This window comes from Fragaria vesca, linkage group LG3 (assembly GCF_000184155.1).
Source record: "Fragaria vesca subsp. vesca linkage group LG3, FraVesHawaii_1.0, whole genome shotgun sequence".
Classification (NCBI taxonomy): domain Eukaryota; kingdom Viridiplantae; phylum Streptophyta; class Magnoliopsida; order Rosales; family Rosaceae; genus Fragaria; species Fragaria vesca.
The window spans coordinates 16,286,815-16,305,868 of NC_020493.1; the positions used below are offsets into that span (position 1 = coordinate 16,286,815).

The window sequence follows — 19,054 nt, forward strand, 5'->3', positions numbered from 1 at the left end:
TAGTCCTAAACTCTCTCATGTTTCTAGGACTGCGAATGGTGCGGCTGATGTAGTGGCTAAGTATGTAGCCCGATTAAATGGGCGGTTAGTTTGGTTAGGGGTTGGGCCCGATTGGCTCATGGATGTCATTGTTAGCGACAGACCCGTAACTGTTTCTGGTAGTAGGGAAATGAGTGGGGAAACTTCTTCCTCCACCGATAATTCCCATGTTTTGTAACCTCTTTCTTTCTGAATAAATTCTGTTATTTTTCTCAAAAAAAAAAAAAAAAGAATCAACTGCATTTTGTGATTTCATCTAAAACATAATCAATCCCAGAATCAATTGATCTTAAACGAGTCTAGAGATTAAACAAGAACACACAGGATGATCTGGAAACAATGAATCAAATGTCAATTCATTTCTGTATACTTTTTCCTCCTTAATCCAACAACAATAACAACAACGTACAACCACTGGAAAAGGAAATTAACAAGAAACATAAAATTAGTTCTGGACAAATCTCGATCAACAATGCTTAAACTCGTGTTGAAGAACATCGTCGAGCCAGAGGCGAGACTCCTCCATAAGCTCGGGACTCAATCTAAACATCAACACACAAAACTCCATCTGATTAAGCGCCCCATCGCCGTCGAAATCGCCCTCCTGCAACATGGACCGTAGATCGTCGTCGCTCAGGTCCTGCAGGCCCATGAGAGCCGAGTTCCTCTTGAGGCTCTCGAACGTGATGACCCCCTTGGCGGGATCCATCAAAAGAGTGAACCCATTACAGAGCTCGCCGATCAAGCCGTCTCCGCCGAGCTTGTCGGCCATGGTGGGCAGCAAGTCTTGGAAATTTGCTTGTGCGTTTTGCTGGGGAGACGCCATTGATAATGAAAGCGTGAAAGAGAAAGAGTGAGAACTAGGGTATGTTTTTTGAGGAGAGAGGGATATGAGAGATGGGTATATAAAGGAAGAGATGGGGGTGATGGGTTTTCCAAGAAAGAGGGGCCATGGAAGACAACTAAGGAACAGAGAGTTCGGTAGCTCACTCGGTTTGGTTCTTTGGTGAAGGCCGTGAAGCTGCCTTTGGGGTTCGGGGAAAGTCGTCGAGGGGTATAATGGTCCGGCTACGTGGAGTATGTGGTCAAGAGAAAGGTGCTATAGGGGTGAATGTGTCATTTTGCTCTCAGGGAGTATTTTTAGATGGAAAAGCTGAAGACTGGTAGCGGAGGCCTTCCTTGGTGTTTCTGATGGAAGTGAACAACATGTGTGAGAGGTGTGTAAGCTTGCGACGAAGTTTGTGAAGTCGACTGGTCGGCATTAGAATTGTCATTAGGTGGGGACTAATCAAGTCATTCTTCGGCAGTCATTGTAATAACATTAGTATTTCGGAAGCCGACTAACGATACTGTTTATACTTGGGCCATTTTCGAGCCTAATCACTATGATCACATGTCAAACGACATCTAAATGAGACTTAAATTATCACCCAACATATATGATAGTCTTATGATCTCCACTTTGATAAGTCACACTAAGGGGATTATGATAATCGAACGGTGAAAAGTCCAACCCTATCTTCATAAATATAAGCATCTTCACTCATTTATTAAAAGCCATCACGTACTCCATTTTCTCCTACCTCCCTCTCTCTCACACTTGCCTAGCTAACTTGAACATCAGAGTGTGGCAGGCTGGCCTGGTCTTCCCCTCTAAATTACCTTGCTTGCGGATGAATTCTTCAATTCTCGGCGTTGAAATAAGAGGAATTCAGGTTGTGGCTCCGGAAGATGGCGAAGGCCTCCCAGAAAACCCAAAAACGATATCTATCAAGTATTTGAAAGAAAAAATATAAAAAAAGTTGTCAGAATCTCACTTCTAGTGGTCAGATTTCTAATAGTGTTTGATACTTATACCAAGGGCCTTAGAATCCTACAAAATCAATCAACTATGAAAATCCTAAAAAAGTTTTGAATACCACTAGAATTAAAATCATGACTGAGCAGAGTGGATTCAGTGCACCATGGTTCACTTGAACCATTCACGTGTGTTAACAGATGTCAGTAAGACGGAGCAAATCCGTTGGTTAGTCAAGTGAAGACAAAAAAAAGTGTGGAGGGCACTTTTAATTAAGGGCGTACTGCAGTGAGATAAGTATGGCCAAGCCCAAAAATGTCGTCCCCTTCGTCTAAGTTAGCGAAAACTAGGCCCAAAAAGCTTTGAAGGATTGAGAATCCTAGGAAGCTTGCTGTTGTGTTCTTCCCGGCGACACTTTCTTCATTAACGGCGGTGATTTGCAACTGTGTTTTTTTCAATGAAAGACTTAGCAAGATGTGCATGGCATGGGAGCTAGAAAAACACGAGTTTCAGAAGAAGAGAACCCAGTTGTGTTTCTAAGGTAATGATTGAAGTATATGAGATAAAAGATTTGGGATAGATATTGGTGGATTGTTTGAGCTTGCTGCTTGGTTTGCATATGTGCTTTTGGGGTTGTATTTGGATCTGGGATGGATAAGGGCTTGAGAAAGAAGAAGCATGGTGGAGGAAGAGTGCTAGAGAGCATGCTAGCCTCCCTGCTTTTGGTGGTTGTTTTTGGTTGATAACAACAGCTATTTATAGACAATAACAGCAGCTAAAGGAATCTTAGTGGTTGAAGGTTTTTACTGTTGTAAAGGGGATGAGTAGGGTTTAGCGTGTATTGATTTTTGTATTGCCTCTAGGCTTGTCAGTTTGTGTCTAAAGTTGAAATTGTAGAATAGGCTTTGGGCAGATTTCACGCAGAAAATCTGCAGCTGGGATTTTGCTGTTGTTTTGTATCATATTTTATTATGTGGCTGGAAATAAAAAGCTTACTTTTTTATTTGGACCTTAAAGGGTTTGGGCTTGGCTTTTGGGCCTCTCTTCTTTATATACCCGTATTAGGAATTAGGTCGTTGAGTATGAATTTCGGTCCCAAGTCCAAAATTACCAACGATCCTAAAACTAATAGCAGACCTCATGCTTTTCTGTTACGTTCCACGCTGCACCCATTCTTGAAAGCCCCAAAATGCATGAATGTGGCTTGGGTCCATGTGCATGGCTTGATGTTTGCGTGAATTGGGCTTGACAAATTAATCAGGCCTGCTAGCTGGATTTTTAGGCCTTAACAAAAAGCAACTACGCAACAGAAACCAAAAGAGCAGGAGTACATCCACCCATCTGCACCACATCCGTCGCCGTCAACACCCATCTTCGAGCAGGACCTCGACTACCACGACTTCCTCCTTCACCACATCACCGCTGACCTCAACCTCGACCACTTCAACAAGATTTTCGTCGCCATCAGGTTCCCCAAACGATAGAGAAGATGCCGAGATATGGCGTTGAAGACGTCGTCGCCAGTTGATTGGAGTACAAAGTACTATGTTTATAATGTATTTCCGACCCTATTTAGCTATGTAATTCCTTTAACAATATTCATATTAACTAAGTTTGTGTTTTTATGTCATAAATAAAACCGAGGAGCCCAAAAGAGATGAAAGAGGAGAAATCTTGAAGGAAAAGGAATCCATGTCGTGCAAGGAAAGAAATCAGAAAATTTGCCAGAAATCATCAGTCAACTTCGACAAAAGATTGTGATTAACTCACAATGATCCAGGAGATGTGCCATATATCAATAGAAAGCTACAAGAGTCTATTTTCCAGAACTTTTTACGGATTGTCAATACCTATTTTGGAGAAGAAGTTATGACTGTTTGAGTGATTGAAGATCAGTCTGCCCAAATTTCTGATTTGAACCAAAACTTCTATTTTGAGGCCCAGACCACATTGGTAAGCCCATGGACGAGTTTTGAGGGTTTTTATAACCCTAATCACAGCAAAAAAGGGGAGGACGTGAAGATTAGAGAGGAGGCCAACGATCTCACATCATCAAAACCTCCATAGTTGCGGACTCGCACAAGAAAGCCGCTAAGCCATCATTGATCTCTCCATCATCCACGGTTTACCTTTCCTTTGTCATCTTCTATTCTTTTTGTGTGACTTTTGCAGCCATGTGTGGCTGATTTCTCTTAGTTAGGGGCAAGGTTTGAAGCCCCAAGAATGTTTTAGATGTTGTTTTGAACCTTAGTTTCAAATTATTGAGTGTTTCAAATTGTTTATTTGGTTTTGGTTTATGTGGAACTCTTGCTTGTTTATGTTCATGTATGCGCAACATAGAACATTATAAACTTGTAAATGGGGCTAGAAATAAGTTGATTAATCTCCTAAACGGTTAAAAGGCCTCTTTCAAAGTAGTAAAACCTATAGGACAATAGGTGAAACCAAATAAAAAGGATTGCATGCTAGGTAGGCGTTCCACACTAGTTTTGCATACTTGTTCAATCAAACTTTCATTGATCTTAATGCTTAAAATAATTTGTTGATAAGATAGCGTCTATACCTTGATTGGTTATTCTAAAGGCTTGGTAATGGTGCGTTCATCTTGCTTAAGTATTCAAAAGAAGTAACAAGGACTTACGCAGTGCGTTCACGGTTTATTCTTGACTGAACCGATTTGTGACTTAATGATTGAAGCTTTGGTTGTTAACATGTCTTCAAACATACTTGGTGGTGGATTTCCAAGTCTCTAACGTCTCATCTATCAGATTTTTTCTGTTTTATTTTATTTTTTTGTTTTCTCTTGTTTATAATCATAAAATCTCATATCTCTAGTACTATCATCTTTTGTTTTCTCTTGTTTTGTAATTAACGTAAATTGTAAAAGTACCCTTAATCCCCGGCTTTTATAACGATACCCTTATTTGCTATATATTACAATTGACACAAAATGGTTTTTAATTGAAACACCCGATTTCGGTCGCTATCACCAGTGGCCCTGGAGAAGGCGACAAGGTGGTTGGTATTGTCGCACTCGAGCCTAATGAAGGGCGTCGGTGTGGTAAAGCGTGATTCAGACAGGCTTTTTCAAGCAATCCTAGCTACTGGATCTTCCAAAGTCGACGCCCAAGCCTGTCAACGTTGTTGTCCGCACTCGAGATTATGCCTCCCCCACCAATGAGGGACTGTGCAAGGGTCGACGCTAGGAACTCCTATGTCGCCACCCTCGTTGTGCTGGATTATCTAAAACCTAAGAGAAAGAAAAGTGACGCTAGAACCCTAAACCCAAATATAGAGCGTTTGATTAGAAAATTTACCTTGGTTTAATTTGATTAGTGGAATATTTACTTTTTTGTGTGTTTTTACCACGTTTTACTTCTTTTTCTTTTTTCCAACTCTGTTAATAGTGTTTGTATCAATGTTAGTGTCTTTTAATGGAGTTAGTATCGATGTTAGTGCTTTTTAAAAAGTAGATCAAATGAACGGTTGAGATTAATAAAAACTACTGGTTCACTTACACCTTGGTGCATAAAAAAACTTTCGATGATCGAATACTACAAGATTTTTAAAATACAAAACAATCATACATAGTCTTAATTGAATACACCGTAAAAAGTGCTAAATGAAATTGACAAATTTGTCGATTATCCATACATAACTAAAACAATAGCTAAGTCTTCTATCTCATCTCTTACCAACGTGTCATTTTACAATTTATTAAAACATAATAAATAATAAGGACTGATAGAATAACATTGTTAAATCGATATCTAAATTTTAAAATTTTTGTTAAATATATTAAGAATTAAATTCATTTTACCCCCTGAGGTTTGCGGTTAACTTCATTTCAGTCCCCATTCTCTCAATTTTAAAAATTTACCCCCTAAAGTTTCTAATTTTCATAAATCGTGCGTAATTGTTAAAATTTCGTTTAATTTGAATGTTAATTTTGACTTTATAACTCACTTTAAGGGCTGTTAACAACAAAAACCAACTTTTGAGACATTTTTTTTAAGATTACATACTAGTATTTAACGTCCAAATTGGATGGAATTTCATCAATTGAGTATAATTTATAAAAATTAGAAACATTAAAAGGCAAATTTTCAAAATTAAAAATATAATGACTAAAATAATGTTAACTTCAAACGGGTAAACTGAAATTAATTAATATATTAATTTCTAAATCTCACTCGTGGGTATGAAAACCTTGAGTCATAAAACGATATCTAGGCCTCCACATGGCACTAAACTAACTCCGTCATGAAAATTGACACACAAAAAAACGAGTCAATGGTGTGGTGTGATTGGCGGCGGCAGTGACGGAATCGGAGCTCGCTAATCGTGGACGGAAACGCTCTCACGGGTTCACTTCGAACCCTGTAGTGACATGTAAGACGGCGGCGACTCGGTCGAGATTGGAGCTGCTGATCGTGCAGGGCCTGGTAGTTTGATTCTAGTGCTACGTGTTGAATCTCGGTGGTGGGCTTGCTTCCTGTCATCGAAAGAAGGCCGGATCGTGGTTCTTCTGCGTTGGGGGTTGTGGTTGGTTGAGGGGAAAATGACGTCCGCTCGCGGGCACTTTTCAACTGACCATTTCTATGTTTTGTTTCAGATTATAGCAAAGAACTGCCGAAGTCCCCATGGCGACTTTTGATGGTGGCTATGCACTTAACTCAGCAAAGTTTTCAACTTTCAAGAATCATATATACAACCCAAGTGAGTTTGTGCTTTCAATTCTCGGAACCAATATTACATGCCTGAGTTTGGTATTGAATCTTTGTAATGTGTTTATGTGATGAATTATTTGCGAATGATACTTACAAAAGAACCTTAGTAAATAACAAATCTCACACAATTCAATTAGATGCATAGATTGATAGATAGCTAGAAACACACTGAGCTTTAGAAGAGGCAACCATGGTTTACCATCAACTGTATTCCACTACTGCTTCGAGGAAATGATAATCTACCGTGCCTCTAACTCTGTTATACTCATGTCATTTATCGAATGTGATTCCAATTTGCTTGATGATGAGTTCTCTGCTTCAAACGGATTCCTTTCAGTAAAGAAACCAGGTTGCTTCGGCACAGGCAGTGAACCCTCTCCGCCCAACATTAAGACCACAGTTGCCATGTGTGGCCTATCTTCTGGTTGTTGTTGCATACATAAGAGAGCTATGTGAATACATCGGGACACTTCTGATAGAGCACAAGACTGACCCAACTGCTTATCTATTACTTCCAGTGGTCTTCCTTCAGTCCATAGAGTCCAAGCCTGACATGATAATGGGAGTTGTGTATGAGTTAGGGTCCATCTGATTCTATTATGTCTTTTGAGAGTAAACAATATTTGTAAAGAGCCATCTACAACTTCACAGAAATATAGCATTGTCTTGGATAAGTTGTGCTTTGAGCTTACATGTCCTAGAAGGTTAAGTTGGTGGTCTGGATGAATATATCCCCTGTTCTTTTTCCCACTGACTATTTCCAATACCATGACACCAAAGCTATAGACATCAGATTTGATAGAGAAGAGCCCATCAACCATGTACTCAGGTGACATATAACCACTGCAAGATGGAATTGCTGAAATAGTTATTGACTAAAACAAGATAGACTATAGAATAAGTTGCATGAGAGTTACGTACTATGTTCCAACCACTGTTTTAGTATTTTCCTCAGTTTGATCTCCTCCGAATGCTCTGGCCGTCCCAAAATCAGATATTTTTGGGTTCATATCTTTATCTAGTAAAACATTACCAGTTTTAAGATCTCTGTGGATGATCCTCAGTCTAGAATCTTGATGAAGATAGAGAAGGCCTCGAGCTATTCCTCCGATAATGTTGCTGCGTTGAGCCCAACCAAGCACTTTTTTTCTTGTGTCTTCTAACAAGTTACTTATAGAAGTTAGTCCAATATACACTAAACTCTATGGATTATGTAAGACTGAGATTAGTATGGGTAAATAGAGGCTTAACCAAATATGAAGTAGTCCAAGCTTCTGTTAGGCATGTATTCATAAATTAACATTTTTTCATCTCCTTCAACGCAGCAACCAAGAAGCTTCACAAGATTTCTGTGCTGGAGTTTGGCAATCAACATTACTTCATTCATGAATTCTTTTATTCCTTGTCCAGAACATTTCGAAAGCCTTTTCACTGCCATGTCTTCCCCTTCTTTCAACGTGCCCTAGAAACAATTGTTCAAATAAGTTAAACTATATATTATCAGAGGAAGTAACAGATGCTAGTCATTATGTTTTGTTAGTTACTACCTTGTATACTGGTCCAAAACCACCTTCTCCCAGTTTATAATTGTCCGAGAAGTCATCTGTTGCTCTAGATATGGTGCACAAATCAAATTTTAGCAACTCCATATCGTCATTACCACCTTCAATGTTTCCATGGATGTACTTCTTATTTACTGAGGCAGTAGAACAGTGAAGAGTTAGTGACTCAATAAGAATAGGTTCATGATTGTTTTGCAGAAGAATCTAAAGATATCTACAAACAGGGATATCATTTCTACCTCTTGATTTCTTCTTCCGTATGTAGAAAACCAACCCTAGTATAAGCACTCCCATGACAAATAACCCAAAGCTGACTATTATAGCCACCTGCTTCTTCATGCTAGATCTCTTGTTTGTCTTTATGTCACCTATAATAGATGAGTCAATTTTGTGTGACCAAGTTTCTAGATTATAATCCAGTCCAAATCAAATATATGTTCTGTTCTAGTTTGCTTTTTTCACATTACATTATTGTTTATGTAAAAACCTGTGGCAAAAAGTTGATATAGGATGTAATGTGAATGTTGGTATGCATATAGCTCAAAAAAGGAACAAAGTTGGAGAAGAAAATTACCCAGTTTTACAAATAGGTCTTGCCCACCAGTATCGAATTCGTGTATGTCATTGAGTTCACCAAACCAGAGCAAACAGCCAGTTCCTCCTTCCCTTGCATCCGAATTTGCATAAGCAGTGCAAGAGCAGTTCTTCAAACAAGTTTGCTCACATTCCCCAAGGGTCATTGTCAAGTCAAACCAGGACAAAGTTGTGTCTGGCAATTTCACCCTTGTGAATTTCTTAAAACCATCTTTGTACTCATTGCAACTCAATGGAGTTTTCCGATGACAAGATTTCTGCAGAGAATTTGGTGCAAAACCCTGTAAGCATGCACATAAATGAGGAGAATCAATACTGCAGAGAGCAAATGCACCACAGAAATTATAAGCGTCACAGTGATCTACGGGAGCCGAGTAAATGACACGATTGATATTTGTTGTGCCACTCCACATGAAGCGTTGCAAGTCACCTGACCTGTTGAGCACTAGTCTTGATTCAACTGAAGTGCTCAGGAGCTCATATTTGTAGTAGACTTCATTCTCATTCGACACAAAGTCGAGTTTGAAGAATTGGTTCTGAGATCTAAGTTGAGGACTTCCTGTGAAGCCAAGGCCATTCCATGACCCCAACCTAAAATGTGGTATGGAACCATTCATAAGAACTAGTTGGGGATACCCACTACGATCGATAGAAAATGAAAACTGTCCTGGAGCAGGATCTTCTGCTCCTTTCCAAGACGACAGAAACCTGTTTAGGCCGGATTTTAAGTCCCATCCGATCTTCATTCCTGGTAGTAAGGTGTCACTTGGATAATCAAAGCTCTGCCACAGAATCTTCGAGTCCTCATTTGATCCATCTTTCACAACAAAGTTGCCCGAGTCCAAGAGTTGAGCAACTGGGTTACTTGTGCTTGAGGTCTTGTTGGATGATGACCAGACAATACTATGTTTGCCAGTGAACAAAACAAGAACTCCTTGGCTAGTGAGATTCAAAGCCCCTGAGTGATCAGTAAGGGGAGTTTCTTTGTTGCACACCCATACAAGTTTCTGAGGAGATATGTCCTTGTACCATATTCCCACATATCGGCTCTTTGAACTACCAGGGCTAAAGAATCCCAACTCGAAACTTCCTCCAGCTGAAACTAAGGTACTCCCTCCATCTTTGATTGATACTCTTAGACTAATGGTAGTGATGTCTTGTATACCGGTAGTGGAGGTGCTTAGAATGGAGAAGAGAAATGCTGAGATAACAAACAGCATTGGAAAGATTTCCATTAGAAAAGAGCTTTTGAAAAAAAAAACGAAAAGATTTATGAAAGTTCTACTTTGGAGCTATAAACTATGCTCTAGTGATCCTTCAAAGTTCAAAGTAACTGCTATTAGTAGTAAAATTAGTCTGAGCTCACAGCAAAACCTTAAACTGCAGGTAGAAAGTGATAGGCTTTTAAGTTGGAACAGGGCAATAATGGTGATTTAAGTATGGTCATTGCAGTTGGGTGTTTTTTGTACCTCAAAATTTAATTTTTGAAAGAACTACTTTTCCGGCCATTAAGTGATCAGCAATAAGCAGGTGGAATCTGTAGACTTCTATGAATTGGAACACCAAACCTTAAATACCACTAGCTTAATATAATCAACTGTGAGACAAATTTGATTATCTGTATTTCATTTCATACATTCATCTTCGATGGATGAAGGGTTTGTTCATGCTTACATGACCTGTAATTAGTAGTCTAGTCTTTGGGTTCAGAAGAAGGCATTCTTCTAAAAAATTGAACTCCTTGTTTCCGGTGGATTTCTTAGTTTCAAGTTGCTCTATGTGAAATTGAATCACTAATACTGGAATTAGGTTTAATAGAGTTTAGGGCTTCAATCCCAAGTCTTCACGACTAGACGTCTAAATGACGCGCTCGTTTCCGGGCGTGCGGCAATTATGAACCCTGTTTTGACAATTGTAGTATTGGTAAATAAGGTTCGATCAATCCGGGGACTTTAGGGTGCTCCTGCGTTTACAAAACTAGAAAAGTTAATCACAGAATATAAACAGCAATTACATTTACAGGATTTCAAGGGGGGATTTTAGGGTTTGTTCTAACATTCCTACGAAAGCAGTAAAGAAAAGATACTAAACTACTATGTACAAGTGATCATCTTCAACACGCATCAACCAGAGAAGTCAGAATGAATCAAACAAGTATCAACATGTCTCAAACACATATTCAAATTCATCGCCAAGTGAAATCAAAAACAAACTCAAAACACAAGGCGGTCATGCATTCCTTTAATTCTACTTACTTTATCTCCTAAGGACATAGAAGTCTAGAACCTAGGATATTTCATGCAAAGGCTGCGATCAATACTTTGTGTCACTCAAAGTATCTGTCTATACTAAACATGAATCATTAAGTGCTATAGAATTCTGAATTTGAACATGCACAAGTTTACAGGAAGCTGCTTAACTTGTAAGCATGTAACACACAGTTTCGGCTATTATTACATAGCCTTTACTACTTGACGAATTTAAAGGAAAGAATCTCCCTTAATTCTCTGATTAGCACATTTAAAATCCTTGATTGCTGTAGATTTCATCCTCCCCCTTTTATACACATTCACAGATTCCTATTCTAAGTTGGATTAGGTTTCTTAACTTCAAATGGTTTTCCTGTCTCATTAGAAAAGAAAGTTTCCTAATTATTTTAGGAAAGTCAAAATAGGAAAGATTCAGAAATAGTAAGTTTCCTAAATCAAAATAAGAAAGTTTCTTAAAATGAAATAGGCAAGTTTCCCTTTTCAAAACAGGAAAGTTTCCTAAACGACTTATCCTTTGATTCTGCGACTTAATGAGACTTCTTGCTGCACCTGGAATCCTCCTTTGATTAGGATTTCGCTCAACTCTTGTGTTTTAGCATTCTTTTATGTAAAACTGCCTCTTTTGACCTACAACACAGAAACAAGCTAGAAATGGCATTATTAAAGAATTAACCAAGCTAAATAGGGTAGGAAATACATTAAGAATATAGCATAAAATGCGTGTATCACTAAACCTTGAACCCCAAATAACTGTGAATAAGGTTAAGTAACCTAAATGTGGTTCTTCATTACTTTTAGGTTTAAATTGTTGCTAGGGGTATAGGATTTAAGAATAAGATGGAGGGATTTAGACATAATTCTTGGAGACTCTAGCTCAAGCATTCATTGAATCCTCCATAGAGCTTTTCCTATCAAACACTAATTGTTAACAAGCCTCTACTCTATTATATGTTCTCTTTCTATAGTATGTACTGTATGTTGATCTGACTTCTAAGTCAAGACATGTTTTGCTTAGTTTCCTTACGGTCAACTTGGGATTGTATCCATCCTACCAGCTACATTGAATTAGTCCAGCTTAACCATTATTATTGAACGAGTCCTGCTGAAGAAGCTAGCTAGCAACAAAAGATCTAATAAAATCCTTTCTTATATGTATGAGTTTTTCTGGTCAAATGATATTGAAATTGGAATAGTTCTCAGCTGTTACTCTTAGACATTTCCTGTCACAGTCTTCCAGTTCTGTATATAAGATTGTAATGGAAAGACATCTAACTACTGATCAAATTATGTTTTTCATCAAATCAAAACAAAGTAATTCTCTTACTACTGAATCAAATTGAAAATGTCAGTAATCTGAGGATTTAGCTAGGTAGGCATATTTGCAGTAGAGTAACTGATAGTCTGAATGTCTGATAGACCATGGTAGAAGAGATTATTTGTTGCATGTCTGAATGTCTCAACTTAAAAAATAGAGCAGAGACTTGTTAAATGGCCAATACATCAGCTTCTTAAACCAATTCAAACTTCAATGGGTTTGGTTTCTGATTAAGACAATTTTAAAATTTCTGAAGCCGACATTCATAGCTCTACACTTAAAGGAATTTGCAGCCTCTGCATCTCATAGCTTGCTTTTGCTAATCTAACTAAAAATCACAGTTAAATGATAAGTAGGAGGATCTCAGTTTTATGCTTGTTACATAAAACTCAAACTGAACTCCAATGGCTATGCAGGCACGTATATAAGCAATTTGATGGTTCTGTGACCATGACACTAGAAACTAAGAAAGATGACAAGAGGTTAGTAATATAACCAAGCAATTATTTTCATGGTTTCTTGGTCATACCCTGCATGTTGGTTGTAATTTCATACAATCATACCTTAATATATATGTTCATACCTTGACATATTTACCCTAATATACAGTTCTCTTCCAGAGCGGGTCACCGCTTTGAAATTAAAGTACGGTGCTCCTCATTTCGCTTGCTTTTAGGTCACATTTTCACATCTTCACCGTTCAGTGTCTAGAACATAATGTGTAGATCATTCATGTAAAGTTTTATCCAATTTGGAGATAATTTGGGTACCGAATTAGATTAAATGAATCAACTGAACAAAATTTGTCCAAAATGGAACCGTTAGTGTAAATCATAATTACAAAAGCTCAATGATCTCCAAATCGAATGAAACTTTGCAGGAATGATCTACACATTATGTTCTAGACACTGAACGGTGGAGATGTGAAAATGTGACATAAAAGCAAGCGAAATGAGGAGCACCACACTTTAATTTCAAAACGGTGTCCCGCCCTGAGAAAGAACTGCCCTAATATATATGTTAGTCAACTTTAAAAATGGACCAATACAAATATCATTTTATCACAATGATCAAAACTAGATTTGTTAAAAGAAAATGATATCCTATATGGAAATTCAACTTTTTTAACCAATTCAAACCTCAATGAGGTCTCTTTCTGATTGAGAAGTTTACTACAAAATTGTTGTAGTTTGATATTGCACTACAAAAAAGGACTTAAATTACTTCTGTACCCTGTGCATCTCATTTCCTGCTTTACAAAATCTATCAATGCATTTGGTTCTTTGAACTATTAAGGAACATTTAATTCAGGAGCTCAATGAGATCTTTTGTCATTCATCTCTTTGTTTTCTCTTTTTCACCAATCTTTATGTTTTCTGCTCCATTAGGCACTATTAGTGCTACTGAGTCACTTAAAGATGCCAAGACCGTAGTTTCAGCTGGTGGGAGCTTTGAGCTAGGATTCTTTAGCCCCAAAAATTCCAGTAATTGGTACTTGGGAATATGGTACAAGAAGATATCTGCTGGGACTGTAGTGTGGGTTGCCAACAGAGATACCCCATTATATGGTTCAGCTGGAGTTTTGAAGTTTTCTGGCCAGGGAATTCTTACACTTGTAAATGATGCTAACACCACAATTTGGTCTGCCAATTCATCTAAATCAGCACCAGCCCCAGTTGCACAACTTCTGGACACAGGTAATCTAGTTGTTAGAGATCACAATGACTCGGAAACTTTCTTGTGGCAGAGTTTTGATTATCCATGCAGTACGATTCTGCCTGGCATGAAATATGGAGTAAACTTGGTAACAGGTCTCAACCGGTTTCTGACTTCATGGAAGAACGATCAGGATCCTTCCAGAGGGAACTATACAAATCAGCTTGATACAAACGGGTTACCACAATTTTTACTAAAGAAAGGTTCTGTGGTGCAGTTTAGATCTGGGGCTTGGAATGGTCTCAGGTTTACTGGAATGCCTAATTTGAAACCAAATCCCATATACACCTACGAGTTTGTATTTAATGAGGAGGAAATATATTACCATTACCAACTTGTTAACAGCTCAATTTCTACAAGGTTAACACTACATCCCAATGGAAACCTCCAGCGTTTCACTTGGATTGATAGAATACAGGATTGGAGCCTTTACTTGACAGCACAAATAGATGACTGTGACAGGTATGCCATATGTGGTGCATATGGTAGCTGCAACATTAACAACTCCCCTTCTTGTGGATGCTTGAAAGGTTTTACGCCGAAGTCTCCCCAAGACTGGGAGATGGCAGATTGGTCACATGGCTGTGTACGAAAGACTCCACTGGATTGTCGGGATGGAGAGGGTTTTCTAAAATATTCTGGCATTAAATTGCCGGATACACAGCATTCCCGGTATAACAAGACTATGAACATCGAAGAATGTGAGCAGGTCTGCTTGAAGAACTGCAATTGCACAGCTTATGCTAATTTGGATATTAGAGGAGAAGGAAGTGGGTGCATACTCTGGCTTGGAGAACTGATTGATACTCGAGAATTTTCTGATGCTGGCCAGGACATATATATAAGGATGGCTGCCTCTGAGCTAGGTAAGGGTTTACTAATTTTTGATCACACATAATTAGACGTCCAGATATCATGGATACAAGTGCATTCTTAGAACTACTTAAACCTCGTTTTTTGTGTGGCAGTGACATACAAAAGCTTGAAGGGAAAGACAAAAGTTAAGACCATAGTTCTATCTGTACTAGCTGTGGGTATAACTCTTGTAGGCCTATGCTTGATACTACATGTATACAAGAAGAAGAAGAAGAAGAAGAAGAAGAAGAAGAAGAAGAAGAAGAAGCAGACTAAGGTAAAAGGTAACTTATTATACAACTATACTAATATCAAATTTGATCACAGCGGATATATCCTTTGTCATTAATTCTTCAATAATGCATTTGAAGTGTAGGAAATGTGATGCATACTCAAGAGCAAGACAGCAACGACGAATGCCAAGATGAAAGTCTAGAACTACCATTATTTGGTTTTAGTACTATAGCAGATGCCACCAATAATTTTTCTGTTGCTAACAAGCTTGGAAAGGGTGGTTTTGGTCCAGTTTATAAGGTAAGAAATGAAAGCAATGCTGTGAAACTCCGTACATATGGATGGTGCCATCAAATAAGCAATTTTATTTTTACCAATTTAAAAAACTTCACATAGCATTTATGCACATTATTTCACTGTTTGTATTCTGTTGCATATTGATGGCATATAAGTTAAATGCAGTATGAGTATGAGTATTTCAAAAACAAAAACTTCATGTTTTCAGTTATTACCAGTGGCATGACAGGTTTTTAGTTTAATGTTGGCTGATTTTAGCATGAAAATTGTGAATAATATGTTAATAACAAGAATAACATCCTACAGGGAAAACTTATCGAGGGGCAAGAAATAGGGGTTGAAAGGCTTTCAAAAAGTTCGAGACAAGGTATCAAAGAGTTCAAGAATGAAGTATTATGCATTTCCAAACTTCAGCACCGCAACCTTGTGAAGCTTCTAGGGTGTTGCATTGAAGGCCAAGAAAGGTTGATATATGAATACATGCCCAACAAGAGCTTAGACTCCTTCATATTTGGTTTGGCTTCTTCTCCTCCCTTTTATTTTTAGCTCTAACTAACTTACTGCTGATTATTAGCTAGTAATTTTCATTCAAAATCAGCCATCCAGATTTTCTAACCTATCCTTCCAAACTTTGGCAGATGAACAGAAAAGTATAATCCTGGATTGGCCTAAGCGTTTCCACATTATCAATGGGATAGCTAGAGGGTTACTTTATCTTCATCAAGATTCCAGACTGAGGATAATCCATCGTGATCTAAAAGCTAGCAATGTCTTACTAGACTATGAACTGAATCCAAAAATATCAGATTTTGGCATTGCTAGGAGTTTTGGAGGAGATGAAACTGAAGCAAATACGAAGAGAGTGGTTGGAACATAGTAAGGACCATAAATACATGTTGTAGCTCACTACTTACTACAGTTACATATAACAGTAATTATTATGGTTTGCAGCGGTTATATGTCTCCGGAATATGCAATTGATGGTGTCTTCTCGGTAAAATCTGATGTTTACAGCTTTGGTGTTTTGGTACTTGAGATAGTAAGTGGAAAGAAAAACAGAGGATTTTCTCACCCAGGCCACAAGCTTAACCTTCTTGGACATGGAAGTGTTTCATCAAGCAAGTGTTCTTTACCCCCTTCAGTTAAATTTACCAAATGCAGTAACTAATACTCTGAACAGGCCTGGAGGCTCTTCAAAGAAGGCAAGCCATTTGAACTGATGCATACATCCATAAGGAACAAAAACACAAGCAATATGTCCGAGGTATTACGATCAGTCCATGTGGCTCTACTATGTGTGCAACAGAATCCAGAAGAAAGGCCTAACATGTCAACTGTGGTTCTGATGCTAAGTGGTGATGATATTACACTGCCACAGCCAAAAGAACCTGGGTTCTTCACTGAAAGGCATCTTTTATGTATGGCTTCCTCATCAAGTCAGCATGAAAGTTTTTCATCCAACAGACTAACCATTTCACTAGAGGCTCGACAGAGTTCACTTTTACTTGAGACTTTGGAGATTATATTATGCCGACATACGATGATGATGATGTTATCCATATTTCATAAAGGATTGAGGTTGTATTTCTAAAACTCTCTGCTCGTGAACATGAAAACCACAAGAACTATGAGGTTACAGGTCAGGTTTTTGTTGTTAAACCTGAGAGATATACATCAGTTTAGACAACAGATAACTAAAATTTATGGTCCCCTTTGTTGGCATATTTGATTTAGGCTTTTCGGAGGTATAGATAAACATGAATGTTTTAAAGGAATAATGCGGATTGAAAACATAAACTAAACAGGTAAAAAACTTTAAAATAAGAACATAATATGAATGGAGATGTGCAGCCCGAATGCATGCACAGAGCTCCTAAGCTATCAAGGTGTGACAGGACCCACCCCGAATTTCATCTTGAAACTTGAAGTAAATCCTGCGAGGTTCACCTCTAAGGAAAATTTACCAAAAATTCGACATAATCTACCTTGAAAATGGACAACTCTTACCTGAAAAATTCCAGATAAACACTTTTATTATAAATCATCCATCCTCAACTCCTGGAGCCTTCTTGCTCCCCAAGCTCACAACATCTCCCAAAATACATCAAGCCTTAATCAATTAATAACAACCTCAAATGCTCATCAGAGCATATCTATAATGAACAAAAAATAATGAATAAAGAATAAGCGGAAGCAGCCTCTGACTATGCCTCGACTCTATGTACGCTCGACCTCAAATAAACTTAACCTACAAACTAGGCATTCGAAACTAAAGGGCCAAGGGAAAAGCAATTTAAAATGTTAGAGTGAGTGAACAAAAATAAATAAATAAATAAAAGGACATAGGATAAGAAACCAAAACTTAAATACTTTCCCATTTTCCGATAAACAATAAATCTGTTGCATGCAAGTGTTGATAACGCCTTCAAAAGAAAATCCCGAGAAGACGGACTAGCCTCGCTAGTCAAAATATCGACAATGATAATTAATAGCCTTCATAGAAGAAGGTACCAAAATAATGAACTAGCCCCGCTAGTCAAAACAACAACCAGGATTCATAAAGAATTTCGTAAAAAGGAATATAAAAAAGATGGACTAGCCCCATTAATCAAGACAACAACAATAAATAAAGAGCATATATAGCCATACAAGTGAGCCTCCCAAGCTCGGGTGCCTCTCAGGCAAAAGTACTCTCATACTCCCTACAAATTCACGTTATGATAACAGAGAGGGTGCAGGGCTTGCGGGATGTCGTCAACTACATCACATCACCCGAAGGCGGAAAGGGCTTGAGTAACCCCACTTAAAAAGTGGAAGCCACATCGCCTCGAAAGGCGGAACTACATGCTAGCATGAATAATAACGATCCCACAAGTATGACATAAGAAAGGAAAATATAATTCCATGTGAGTTTCCCCGAAACTCATAATTAAAGCACAAGTATGATTCCTAATTGTACTCAGAAAATTCCAAAAGACAAGAAATAAATTAAATTTGATAACGTGTCCCACACGCTAAAATGCTCAATGAAATAACTAACTCAAATCTTTAATGTAATCTCAAATCTGAAAAATCATAAAGAATAAGATACTCAAATACCATATTTCTTACCCAAGCTCACATCCATAAGTTCATTATCGAAAACATAACCAATCAGTCAATCTCAAATATTTTTCATAACCAATTCAAAAGCTGAAATTATAACTTAAGCTCAGAAATGCATGCATATTAATTAAAAACTAAAATGTCCACTCACAAATTTAGGCATAAGCCCGACGATATCCGCATCGCCACTCAAGCGAGGTTCCCTTCGTATCCAAGATCGAATTGACTCGGTTCCTTTTGAGGGTTTACTATCCTGAATGAGAGCTACAAGATGAGCCAAGAATTGCTGGCTATGGCTACCGGAGGAGGGAGCTCCTGCAAAGAGACAGTCGAGTTTCTAGGCTAGGGGTGTTTTCCCCCCGTCCGGCAACGTTACACGCTCGGTCACCAACCCAGGAATGGAGAGGAGGTGACGGCGGTTCGATCGGGACCGGTGTGGCAGTCCAGTCCAGTCAGACAGCGTCGGACAGAGTCGAAAATTTTCCGGTAGGGAGAGAGAGAGAGAGAGAGAGAGAGAGAGAGAGAGAGAGAGAGAGTAG

General features: G+C 38.3%; 2 protein-coding genes and 1 pseudogene across 3 annotated transcripts in view; 1 reads left to right on the forward strand and 2 right to left on the reverse strand.

The window, feature by feature from the left end:
* LOC101314444 (calcium-binding protein PBP1-like) overlaps positions 1 to 1,016 on the reverse strand; it is an 8,277-nt gene extending 7,261 nt beyond the window's left edge. Inside the window, exon 1 of the mRNA XM_004294434.1 lies at positions 410 to 1,016. Within this exon, the coding sequence (XP_004294482.1) occupies positions 506 to 865 (360 nt within the window). The 5' untranslated portion in view covers positions 866 to 1,016 and the 3' untranslated portion in view covers positions 410 to 505. The remainder of the gene's footprint in view (positions 1 to 409) is intronic.
* The window catches only part of LOC101296475, a 46,472-nt pseudogene extending 36,514 nt beyond the window's left edge, over positions 1 to 9,958 (reverse strand). The window contains exons 1-7 of the transcript XR_184381.1: positions 8,704 to 9,958; positions 8,369 to 8,497; positions 8,115 to 8,263; positions 7,819 to 8,029; positions 7,489 to 7,726; positions 7,260 to 7,410; positions 6,816 to 7,115 (exon numbers count right to left, since the gene is read on the reverse strand). The product of XR_184381.1 is annotated as a G-type lectin S-receptor-like serine/threonine-protein kinase At4g27290-like (transcript). The remainder of the gene's footprint in view (positions 1 to 6,815; positions 7,116 to 7,259; positions 7,411 to 7,488; positions 7,727 to 7,818; positions 8,030 to 8,114; positions 8,264 to 8,368; positions 8,498 to 8,703) is intronic.
* A 3,668-nt stretch (positions 9,959 to 13,626) lies between these two features.
* LOC101296759 overlaps positions 13,627 to 19,054 on the forward strand; it is a 44,570-nt gene continuing 39,142 nt past the window's right edge. The window contains exons 1-7 of the mRNA XM_004295825.1: positions 13,627 to 14,890; positions 14,993 to 15,163; positions 15,256 to 15,413; positions 15,717 to 15,924; positions 16,049 to 16,286; positions 16,362 to 16,518; positions 16,591 to 16,988. Of these exons, the coding sequence (XP_004295873.1) occupies positions 13,627 to 14,890; positions 14,993 to 15,163; positions 15,256 to 15,413; positions 15,717 to 15,924; positions 16,049 to 16,286; positions 16,362 to 16,518; positions 16,591 to 16,988 (2,594 nt within the window). The remainder of the gene's footprint in view (positions 14,891 to 14,992; positions 15,164 to 15,255; positions 15,414 to 15,716; positions 15,925 to 16,048; positions 16,287 to 16,361; positions 16,519 to 16,590; positions 16,989 to 19,054) is intronic.